This window comes from Lytechinus variegatus, chromosome 17, assembly GCF_018143015.1.
Source record: "Lytechinus variegatus isolate NC3 chromosome 17, Lvar_3.0, whole genome shotgun sequence".
Taxonomy (NCBI): domain Eukaryota; kingdom Metazoa; phylum Echinodermata; class Echinoidea; order Temnopleuroida; family Toxopneustidae; genus Lytechinus; species Lytechinus variegatus.
The window spans coordinates 24,922,809-24,935,761 of NC_054756.1; the positions used below are offsets into that span (position 1 = coordinate 24,922,809).

Below are 12,953 nucleotides of genomic sequence, written 5' to 3' on the forward strand. Positions count from 1 at the left end.
AACTCTATGGAAATCCATTAGTGTCATAATTTTTTTCTACAGAAAAATCGCAAAATGTCCTTGGTAAACAAAGGAGAATGCACCAAATTGTCAAGAAATCAATGAATTTATGGATATGCATTCATATCTAGAAATTTTTTTGAACAAACATGCATTTTATATGATAACTTTGCTGGCTTTCCATAGTAGCAATTGATCAGATCAATCTCAACTCCTTGTGAGACGGGGCTCTGAAGTGACAAAATTCATCACACACACAAAAAAATGGGGGGAGGGGGTTGAAGGGCTTCAACCGTCCCCCACCCCCACTCCCACCTGTGCAAATAGGGTTGATGTTGAAAAAGTAAAGCTTACAACGTCATATTCTAAATCAATTTAAAAAGAAATTATATAACACAATTATTTGTATAAAGAATAAAAGAAAAATACATGCAAAATTAGTTTGGTGAATGTATAGAGGCTTGTAGTGAACACACATTACAAACTATAAACCATTCCAAATAAACGGAACCAAAATACAATTTAATCAAGCATGGATCAGTTATACAGTGCAAACGGTTTACAAAAAAAGGAAAAGGAAAAGAGTAATTCCACAAAGTTTGTAATCCAACCCAAAATACATGTAGGTGGCGCCTTCCTGGAATATTTTTTTATGTTTTCTAGCTCAATACTGTAAGTTTTAATACTCTCAAATCATCATAACAAAGTGAAGTAAAAATGAGCAAAATCAGGGTCGGACATATGGGTAATTACATCAGGTTGGGTAAAAAAAATAACAAAATGTCTATTGTATTTCAAAGTGAAGATCAATTCAGATGTGGGCTGGCTAATTTTTAACATGTCTAAGTGAGGAAGGTATCTGACAATATAAATTCATGTCTGATCTCGAAATCTTTTTCTTGATTTGTTGCAATTCAAATTACATTTTTTAACCAATGTTGCAGAGACACCACATTCACATATCATTGGCAATAGACTGTCGGGGTCTGAAATTGCAATACTTCAGGATGATAGAACAGTTAACCTTAGTGGCACACCATTTTAAAATATATTTTAAGTGATTATTTGAAGATATTTGTATAGTTTAACTTAGACAAAGTTCCTTTACTTCAGTATATCACTGAAATGAACCCAACATGATGGAATGACCCATATAGAAACGTTGCTTCATGGAATTACCCAAAAAGGAAAGAAAAAAAAACCTTTGGGGTGTTACTTACTCATACTCTGGTTGAAGAGGGAGGCTGTGTGGGGCAGGGTGGGGATAGGAACACACAGTTTATAAGATGCAATACACTTCACACAAATGCGGAAAATATACAGTTCAAAATTATGCCTGTGAATTCAACACTTAAATTATGTTGTATTTAAATATATATATAGATATATATATATATATATATATATTTTTTTTTTTTTAAAGGATATCCACTAGCAACAACATCTAGCATTTTACAAAGTTGTATACAAGGCAATATCTGTAAATTAACTATTCTAAAGTAATGCAGGGATAAACACACCATTACCATTGGCAATCTAAAAGACACAAATTCATCTATTTGACCATTTACCTCAAAACCCACTATAATATAGCCAAACTGAATTTTTATCCCGCTTAGAAAAAATATCCTATGCTTTAAAAAAGTACACAACTTGTCAAAATTGAGTAATTTTGACAAGTTGCACACAGGTGCGTGATTCAATGAAGAATTTCAGTGAGAGCATCAAAGATTAAGGTTAAAGACAAGCTTTGAAGTTCAAGATGTCCCGAAAGAAATAAAAAAAAAAATATGTTCTTTTTTTGTTCTTGTTCAAATGGTGACAGTATGAAGAGAATGAGTTACTTTCGGGGATGGGGGAGGGTGGTGGGTAAATGACACAGAGTGAACGAAGACTCTTATTTTCAGATTAAAGAGAAATTCCAGTAGTTGCAGTAAACACTGATTTTATGAGAAAGTCTGTAAAACAAGGCTTAATTGTCAGAATATCATCGAGGATCTAGATCTGGTACAGTTACATTAACTGAACTTTGTGAAATCTTGAAATCTACGCTGAAAAATGTTCACGCCGAAGATCCCCAACACAGATAAGCGCACGTGGGACAATGTATAATTATTGCTTAGGGCGTCGGGCCTGACGCCCTACCCGATTCCTGTGCTTATTTGCTGATTTCTCAGCAATTACACAATTTCTTCCAGAATTCTTTGGCACATGCGTTTTATTTATACAAACAGACACTTTGGTGGTCATTTCATTGGATTCTGTACGAACTCATTTTGATATCGTTACCAAAACTAGCATTTACCTTTAAGTTATTTTCTATATTTCAAACTATAAAAGTCATATAAGCTTTTCATCATAATTTGAATATTGAAGATCAAATGACAATATATTCTAATTAACAAGAACTTTGTATCGTGACTTATTGCTGGTTTTGAGGCAGATGTCCAGAGCTGCCAAGTTGTATTTTGCATTTTCAGTATTCTTATCCCCCAAAATCAGTATTTTGACCAAACAATATCGTCATCTTCGATCCTTCCGTCGGTCAACGTAAGTTGCCATCTTGGATGACGTCATCATCCTTACAGACATATTTACCAGTCGCAAAATATCGCGATTTGAGCCGCTGCTATGCGCTTGTAAACTACGTGCGTGCGCTCGGAACTTGTAACCCGCATTGATTCGCCAGGATATCGAAAATTCTTATCGGAAAGCCTTGATGAAAGCATAACTCATTGAACGTAGAGGGCAGCAACACACGGAATACCTTTTCTTCTCTAATTTGTTTTTTACCGTATTTTATCATGAAAAAGCGTACTGCCGTATTTCAAATTGATTTCCGTATGAAATACGGAAAAATCGTACTACTTGGCAGCTCTGGATGTCACATGTGAAACATCAAAGCACAGAAAGCATATTAACAAGCACATGTAAATAAATAGTTGGTAAATTCAAGTGAGGAGGGTAAAAGCAGACGACTACAAGCAAGCAAGTTGGATTTCTAAGTATTCAGGCATGTACACAAAGCTGCCAACCTGAACATTTCGGTATTTGAAAAGCTAGAAATCAGTATTTTGGTAAGGAAATCAGTAGCTTCTAATGAATAACATAAGGCAACAAATAAAACTTTAGATATCAGTATTGTGCATGAAACCATAAGTATTCTTCTCCTTTTTCAGTTTTAATTGCAGAAAGTCAGTGCTTGGCAGCTCTGTGTACTGTATGCACTGCATGCTTCGAAGATGACAATGAATGCCACTATCAAGGGGCTGCTAACTGTTAAAAACTTTTCCTACAGTCTCTCTGAAGCAGAGTTATAATTGTATGATAGAGGGATATATTGGGACAAGAGTATGTATCACACCGATCTTAGACGCTTCTTCAGCGATGGCATTTTCCGCGTCATTGACACAGACAAACCAAAGCCAAAGAAACATCTAGGAAAGGACATGAAATGTTCTTTCCTCAGAATTCTAAGTCCAGGGGGTCGTTTCATAAAGCTGTTCGTAAGTTATGAGTGACTTTAAGAACGACTGGTGAACCTTTCTTACGCGCTAAACCATTGCCAATGAACATTTCGGTGCATCCTATTTACCACAAGAAAGGTTCACCAGTCATTCTTAAAGTCACTCTTAACTTACCAACAGCTTAATGAAAGACCCTCCAGGGCTCCGACAACATAAAGCTTAGTAATTCATCGTGGGGCAGATTTTTACGATTGATTGTATCGATTGTTGTGTATGATCAATCGTGCAAATCAGCCCCACAACGGATCACTAAGCTTCATATTACCGGCCCAGGTGGGTGTTTCATAAAGCTGTTCGTAAGTTAAGAGCGACTTTAAGAACGACTGGTGATACTTTCTTGTGGTAAATGGTATATACATTGGCGATGGTTAAGCGCGTAAGAAAGGTTCACCAGTCGTTCTTAAAGTCGCTCTTATCTCACGAACAGCTTTATGAAACGGCCCCCCGATGACAAGATCGATATGTGTTTTTTCTACATTTACTTGGCTCTATCACTTCAAACTTTCATGAGAATATACTACAGATACTTCATGGGCCAAACTACTTATGAACAGGGCCTGTTGCAGAAAGAGTTGCGATCAAATGCAACTAAAAAAATATTCCGCAACTTGATTTTCAGCCAATGAAGCACCTGTATTTGGGATTTGCGCTTGATATTTTGACTTGTGTTCAAATGCAACTCTTTCTGCAACAGGCCCCAAATGGCTACATTTGTAGACCGACAACATTATTAGACTTGGCATGCAACAAATCAAACAAATCATTTTTCATAAGAGTGATAATTGGATAAAATCTTTACCGTCCATGCCATCTCCGGCTTCGGCTGCCTTCTTTAGAAGTTTCTTGCTGCGACGCTTGGAATCTTGAGGTTCGGTGCCAAAGCTGTTTGCCTAGCAAAGGGTCAAAGGTCAAAGTTTACAATATGAAAGTGCTTGGTAATTTCGATGATTGTCTCAGACCAGGGCCAAATTTCATAAGTTTTTATGAAACCAACTCTTGTTGGAATGTCAACTGTCATTGGAAGAGCCAATCAGGAGGCAGAATTTTCACTATTCAATGCCATGGTAGCTGACACTCTATCAAGAGTTGCTATCATATCAACTTATTATGAAAAGGGTCCCAGGGTATAAATGGATGCAGAGTGCATTTACGTTGGATTTTTCTATAACCATAACTTTTTGAGAGACGAGATGATATCTAAGTATTCCAATCAGTAATACTCAGTTCATAAATATTTTTACACGAATGAATGTCTGACTACAGTTGCCTCATTGACTTTTGAACACGGGCTGCAATTGGATGCATATACATACCATACTTCATTTCCTGTCAATTATGAATGAAACAAATGAATTGAATCCAAATTTTATATCAAATGAAAACATTGAGACATTGCAACTTATGCTCCAATGACCACAGAAAATTTATTTTCCAGCGTTACGGAGTATAGCTGGTAAATTTTGTTTAGACGGCAACGTATGAATGCTAAGTCAGGCAAGCGTAGCGGTCTTGACGACGTTGGGTAATTTGAATGTGACGTATAGGGTAATTTGTATATGAAAAGAAGTAGATTCTTGAGTTGGGCGTAGAGAACGCCGAGGATCATTCTAGCCTTCTACAGCATAGAACTAGCACGTCTTTTTTAAAAAAAGACCAATTAGTTACCCGAGTTAATATTTTAAGAATCCATTATTTCGTTTTATGTCTGGTAACAACGTTTGTAATAGCCTAGGGTTTTTCAGAGTTTTTGCGCTTATTAGTTTTTATCTCTGTTTTTTCAGCCCGGGCTAATAGGATAGGGAAATGTTAGAGTCAAATTTCCCGTGTTAGGATTAAAAAGGATAAAACCTACGAAGATGATGTACCTTAAAACACATACTGAAGAAGCAATTGGTTTGTTTTCGCGTTTGTGACATATCTTATTTTTATGACAACTGTGTTGTCAAATGTATTGATTATTTGATATTACTGAATAAAGACCTCGCCGGCTCGATCGTGCTAGTAGCTTGGCAGGCTAATCCCAGTAGCTTGGCAGGCTAATCCCAAAATAATGTGTATTTTGGTTTTTTGGTGCGTTATGGTTTGTAATGAGAGATTTGTAAGACTTATGCTGTGAACGTTGGAGGATGAACGGTTTGAAAATATGCATTACTGCACTTAATGATTAAAAATACCAACAGTACTGATCAGGTTTTGCAACTACATGATAATCAAAGGCAATAGTTTTCCTTTTCCTGTGATTTATTGATTTAATTACTTATCATCTATTCATTTATCTATTAATTTTATTGCAGGCAAAAAGAGTACAAATACAAAGAAATTGAAAAACCGATGGACCGGTGGTCAGAAACTGCCAAAAGGACTCTAGTTCCTATTGAAGGTTCCCGTAACAAGTCAAAAGTTTACAATCAAATAAGCAGTTAATTAGATTTCTATGATAGTGAGATTAAGAAATTTGAAATTCCAGCAAAGTTTATCTTCTTCTTTTACAATTTTGTGAATGTTTAGTGTGAAGATACATGTAATTCCTGTAGGAGCTGTACTTACTTCGGCGAGTGCCAGTTCGGATGCATTCAGGGCTGCTCTTGCGGCTCTCTCCGCTTCATCGATGGCATTGACGATATCCTGGTAGGCATTCACAGCTTTTAGAGCATTCTTAGACTGGTTACGTGTACTGTCGAATGTCCTGGATGATTATAATATGAAATGATACCTGTCTGTCTCATATTGCTCTTAAACATAAATGCCAGCTGTCAAACAATCTAACACTAAATTTGTCTCAGATATGCCTCAATAATACTGTTTGTAATCAGCCACGCGTGAACACATTGCTGAGTTTTTTGTCTAAAAAACCTGTGCATCAAGCCATGATCAATCATTTTTTGGTCTAATACACAGGTTTCGTCTGTGACATCATCCAATACTACTCTCTAGCATGGCAGGCAGCAATATAAGCACTGCCAAAAATAATTTTTTTAAAGGGATTTCTGTTTGTTTTATCTTACCTATTAAGCTCCTTTGCATACTCTAAGAGGCCATTGGCGTAGTCGGTGGCATTTTGAACAAGCTCTGGCAGACCCTCTCCCTCCGCCTCGTAGCGGTCGATGAAGTCCTCCAGTTCCCGGATAGCAGACTCGAGTTTGGAACCATTAACTTCTGACGCCTAAGACGGAAAAGAAAGATTCTATCATCAGAGCAGTTAATATTGAGGTCAAAGGACAGGTGCAGGCATTCGCACAAGCATCCAAGCAAATCCCCCCCCAAAAAAAAAAAATAGAAAAGGAAAGGAAAAATAGCAAATTTGGTGTGGGAGAACTCTCTAAAAATCATAAAGAATTTAATCCTTGAATTGACGACAAATATCTCTTTTTCTTCTGAAACACAGCTCAAAAAATAAATGTAAGGCCAAGTAAAAAAAGAAAGTAGTTGATCGTCCTCGCGCGCATCTATTTTGGCCGCCGCATGGAAATTTTTGATATTTACTATTTTCAAAAATTGGCTAAAAAAAAAAAAAAAAAAAAATCGTGATGTTCCATTTTTTATATTCCCTTTTTCATTGCAGCATCAATTTTCTTGATATTTATTATTTTTATGGCTGTTGAATAGTGAAAAAATCACAAAATCATGTGCTTTGGGATCTCTCTCGCAACTTCAAAAACAAATGCAAAGTCCGATATCGCCGTAAGTGCAAGAAAGAAAAAAAATCTGATTTGGTTTTCTATTGGAATTTTGAAGATACCATCATAAATTAGCGAGAAGAAGAATAGAAAATAACGTTTGCAAACTCGGGGAAGATCACGGATTTCTTCATTTTTAGTGCATTTTCGGGGACCCCACTTCCTGAATCTGAACTAATCCGTCGCGTGCTTTGGAAATATGGCGCAGAAAAATCAATTTTAATGACGTAAATTTGTATTTCGGCTGGTTTTTTGGTGAGTGATAGCACCTGTACTTCGATGTGTGTTACGGTGATTGACTGTGCTTGTTGTGACTCTGTTGGGTAAATGCATATGACTTGTGTGCCGGGATGATTATTGACTGTGCTGGCGCAACATGTGAATTTGTGAAATGAATTGAATTTTCTGGCGAGTTTTCTAACGTCAGCAGGCGCGCATTGAATATTCAAAAAATAATTTCAAGTGGATTATTCTTTATGAAGATTGAAAATCATTAATGGGATTCCAAGAAGTGCCAATTCTGTTCAAATTTGATAAACTTTATTCTTCCTTGAGCTATTCAATTTGATGGAAAATTGTAAAAATTAGTTAGTAAATAGATCCAACACCTACAGTTACAAACATGAAATAACATATCAATTTGTTGTGTACAAAAAACGCTCCTTTTATAAGGCATAGAAATGGGACGTTTAACGCACAGTCACTAATACGCGCCGCTGTCTTCGCATCGTGCAGGCAGTCTACGTGTATAGTGGCGGGCTGCTACATTGCGGTGCAGGGGTGTTCAACTTACATATCGTGAGCGCACTCAGCTGCGTGTTTTCACTTCTCCTTTCTCTCCTTTTCTTGTAATTTTTCCTCGCATTACTTGTTTTCATAAATTTCCCTCTCACTTTCCTTGTTTTCTCACTCCCTTCAGTTTTGTAACTCTTCTTGATCACTTGCATTCATTGGCACACCCCCCGGTCAAAAATGGTACGGTTCTATCCAACATACACTCAAGTCGTCGCTGTACGAATAGTGACATTCTTCACGCGCTGCGTTGCCTAGCTATGCGTGTGTACTGTGTACTGTGTACACACAATGCCATCGGCTGAACCCGCCAAACTATAGTGACCAAAATTGCAAAAGCTTTTGCAAATGTGAAAAGTGACAGAGGTTTTGTTTATCCAATCAAAATCATTCTTAGGTATTCACAATCTACAGCATTTTCTGCAAAATGTCTTTTTTTGATAGGGTCTATTGTGACGTATATATATTTTTTACACCAATGTGAAGTCGCACCAAACGTTTCGTTTCCCTCACTTGCCCATTGGCTCATGTACAAATGGATTTTCAAAATCATCAAGAAAGGTTCCAAAAACCTCAAAAGTGACAGAACTTAATTTGACTAAAATTGACTGAAAATCATATCATGTTCAAGGTGAGAATCTGCTCTATTCTATTCTGTTTTGATAGATCACCTTGTTGACACGTTTGGGAGATATCTTAGTAAATCCCTCAAAAACTGCGTATTTTCCATAGGGAAATGATTTAACACGCTACGCACTGCAAAAAGGAGCGCAAACAAATTGATATGTAAACATTATGTGAACAATTAATTCAATCATTTAACATTTGATATCAATTAAAAAATGAATAAAAATTGAACAGTACTAAACAACATGTAAATGGATATACAAGCAGCTGGAAAACTGCGATGCGAAACCATTCCCAGAGCTAAAAAAGAGATTGGCTCTGGAAAACTAAACATGGCTCCATGGTAATAAAAATGACCCCACCGCCATGTATTTTTTACCGTTACAATATATATATTAATATAGAATAATGTTTAAATCATTCACATGACATGAACGTTTTGTTGGCGGTATACATCAGTATAAATACATCAATAGATTTTTATCGCATGATACATTTTCCATAGATTTCCAATCAATTGTATGTATATACATGTATATTATGCATATATATACATTTCTACTTATTTATTACTAATATTGAGCATGCACCGATCACATATTTCGAGCTTGACATGGCCTGACAACCATTTGAATAAAAATAGCAAAAAAAATAGTAAATAGTAAGGACCTCCCTCATCACTGATGTAAAAAAAACGGGCCGAGAAAATGCCTCCTTGTTTTTAAAAAAAATAGTAAGATAGCAAATAGTAAGGACCTCCCTCATCACCGCTCTCAAAAAACCCGGACGATCAACTACTTTCTTTTTTTACATGGCTCAAAAAATAAATCTAACATGAGAATCAAAGATAATTGAAATATTTGATATGAAATTGCCATATAAGCTGAATATATATCAATTATTGTAGACATTCTATTGCATTGCAAATTTTGAGAGTGTAAAGCTTTGCCGATTCCAGATATTTTTCTCTGAAGCAAGCTTTCAGAGAAGCCAAGACTCAGTGTAAATGGGTTTTGCACACGCACTGTCCATTCTATCGAGGTGGATATTACTCAAGGTCATCCTCCACCTACCTGAATGGCTGCACGAGCGTCTGCAAGGAATCCAGCGGCGTCATCGATGAGATTGGATGCATTCCGGACTTCATCTTGGGCCATCTCATTCTTAGCATTCACCTCGGCGAGGATAGCCTACAGAGATAACAACAATAAATAGCAGTTTGATTTATATAATGGGTGATTTCAAGTTCAGTGTTGACCTTTTGGTGTTGGTGTTGGGTCAATTTTTACACGATTATAACACCAAACATAAAATGAGGATGGTCCCAAAAAGTCACTCACTCGTTGTTGAGATGTCAATAATGTGATCTGAATCAGTTTTACAAACTCTGAATAAGTTTTGGAGCTAGGGGAAGCAATCAAAATTTCAACACTAACACCAACACCAAGGCCAACACCGAACTTGAAATCACCCAGTGCTTACTTTGCTTTTTTTCTAAGCACTTTACATCATAATCATTATTATCCCGGTCATTGCATCCTGGAATGTCCGGACACAAAGTATGCACTTACTCCACTCCCTGAGGAGCATTCCAACAAGCATTCCAAGAATCGATTACTCAACATACTACACAGGCTTTCACATCCTACTGGATGTCCCATTTAAGAACTGGGTGAAGAGTGGCAAAGTGTGGATTGACGCCTCGCCAAAGGATGCTAGGCCATGGTATAGGATTCCAACACACGACCCTCTGATTACAAGGCGAGAGTCAGAACCACTACACCATGACGCATCCACAATAAAATATTAAATAAACAATGAGTGATATTCTAACAACTGAACCAAGGTTTAACCTTAGACTTATATGGAATACTAAGTGTCATCTTACTACTTTCATATTCATGACAAAAAACCCAAACATATAACAATTCAGACATTTGGTAGGGAAACTAGAATTTGCCTCCATTGTACATTCTAATAGATTCTTTAATAGTTCTGCCAATGTTGACTTCGCCTGCGAGCAGCAGATGTCTGTAGTTTAGAAGCTGATGGCTATTTCAATTTTTACTTGACTATGATCAGAATACTTCAAATGGAAAGCTTCACAAATGTTCAAGCTGATAGACAGCATTTTGATATTTTTTAAGATGGTCTCAAAGCTGCAGGAACCTTCAAGCCTTATCTTTCTGCAAAATTTCTGTGAAATGTTCGGACAGGCATATATAAAATAGGCAAATAATTCTCATTCAACCATCTCTCCAATCATCCAATCTCTTGTGCGATTAGTCAGAATGAAAAAGTCCAAAGTAAGGGAGACAACCTCACCTCATAAGCGGGGGGACGATGCTTGTCCAAGATGGCATTGACTTGGTCGGTCACGTTGTCGGAATGCCTGCATAGTTCCATGAGTTCATTCAGCTTGTCAATGAAGCCACCCACATCGTCACCAACCTCATCCGCTCGTTGTCCGACCTCCTGGGAGTCGTTCTGAAGAGAACGAGCTCTGTCAAGGACTAAAACGAGAGAAAATAGGGACTTATCGCAACTGCAACAGGGACGGACTCAAGAAAACAGCAAATGCCTTGAAAATACCAGTCAAAAGACAATATACAGTTGGGAGGTCTTTGGAGAAAATTGGTGAACCAGAACAGTAGTTTAGTCTTCGAAGCGGATGGAAAATTCAAAATAAGTCGTTTGTCCAGAGACAGATAAAATTGATTCTCTGATTCATTAATTCTTGACAAAGAATGCTTTCTTATGAAAGGCACTTGAGAATACATTTTCATTTTTTTTTAAGGTGTCATGTGTAGTGGAAGCGAAAACTCCTTAATGAGGTAAATAGTAGGTAGAACATTAAGGAAAAACTCCTTAATGAGGTAAATAGTAGGTAGAACATTACGGAAAAACTAGAACTGGGTCTCAAATGAATGTTCAAGGAGTACAACCATGATTTCCATTATCATTGTCATCCTCATCACTGTCATCATATCATCAACATCATCATCATCTCCATCATTATCATCATCATCATCATCACCCTCATCACTATCACCAACATCATCACCATCATTACCATCATCATCATCATCGTCATCCTCATCACTGTCATCATATCATCAACATCATTATCATCATCACCTTCATCACTATTACCAACATCATCACCATCATTACCATCATCATCATCATTATCATCATCACTATCACCAACATCATCACCATCATTACCATCATCATCATCGTCATCATCGTCATCCTCATCACTGTCATCATATCATCAACATTATCATCATCATCTCCATCATTATCATCATCATCATCACATCATCATCATTATCACCCTCATCACTATCACCAACATCATCACCATCATTACCATCATCATCATCCTCATCACTGTCATCATATCATCAACATCATTATCATCATCACCTTCATCACTATTACCAACATCATCACCATCATTACCATCATCATCATCATTATCATCATCATCATCATCGTCATCCTCATCACTGTCATCATATCATCAACATCATCACCATCATCATCATCAACACTATCACCAACATCATCACCATCATTACCATCATCATCATCATCATCATTATCATCATCGTCATCCTCATCACTGTCATCATATCATCAACATCATCACCATCATCATCATCAACACTATCACCACCATCATCACCATCATCACCATCATCATCACCACCATCATCATCATCATCACCACCATCATCATCATCATCACCACCACCATCATCATCATCACCACCATCATCACCATCATCACCACCATCATCATCATCATCACCATCATCACCATCATCACCATCATCATCACCATCATCATCACAATCATCACTACTATCATCATCATCCTCATGGTCATCAACCTAATCATTTCCATCACCACCATCTCCATCGTCGTCATCATTTCATCATTCACTTTGGGACCCCAACACCACCCGCATCCTCAACTATCAGAGCACTCACGCTCTTGAGCAAGTCGTTTCTCCTCCTCGGCCGCCTCCTTTCCAGGATTGAGGTCTCTGTTCCGGAGTTCCTCCAGGATTTCCTGGGCACGGGCCAACAGCTCGCCAAGGTTGGTGTTACTGGATATCGTTCCGTTTCCGATGGCTTGCAACTCCCGAACAACATCTACAGAATAAAGAAGAAAGCATGCATTTTGTGGTCAGTTCGTCTGTTCGTGTACAATTTGGAGAACTGAAGAGAATGAGAAAATGTGTTTAGCATCAAAATCTAATCATAATAATGAATACCTATTGCTCTTATTATAATAATGACCTCAAAAAGCTCTCAT

The 12,953-nt window shown here is 37.3% G+C and overlaps 1 protein-coding gene across 4 annotated transcripts in view; it reads right to left on the reverse strand.

The window, feature by feature from the left end:
- The window catches only part of LOC121430820 (laminin subunit alpha-like), a 110,891-nt gene that overhangs the window by 30,878 nt on the left and 67,060 nt on the right, over positions 1 to 12,953 (reverse strand). For 3 of the 4 annotated variants that reach the window (XM_041628232.1, XM_041628231.1, XM_041628230.1), the window contains 7 exons: positions 12,626 to 12,790; positions 10,949 to 11,136; positions 9,697 to 9,813; positions 6,533 to 6,690; positions 6,075 to 6,213; positions 4,327 to 4,417; positions 1,221 to 1,244 (listed from right to left, as the gene is read on the reverse strand). In XM_041628232.1, the coding sequence (XP_041484166.1) occupies positions 1,221 to 1,244; positions 4,327 to 4,417; positions 6,075 to 6,213; positions 6,533 to 6,690; positions 9,697 to 9,813; positions 10,949 to 11,136; positions 12,626 to 12,790 (882 nt within the window). The remainder of the gene's footprint in view (positions 1 to 1,220; positions 1,245 to 4,326; positions 4,418 to 6,074; positions 6,214 to 6,532; positions 6,691 to 9,696; positions 9,814 to 10,948; positions 11,137 to 12,625; positions 12,791 to 12,953) is intronic. The other variant, XM_041628233.1, reaches the window with a different exon arrangement.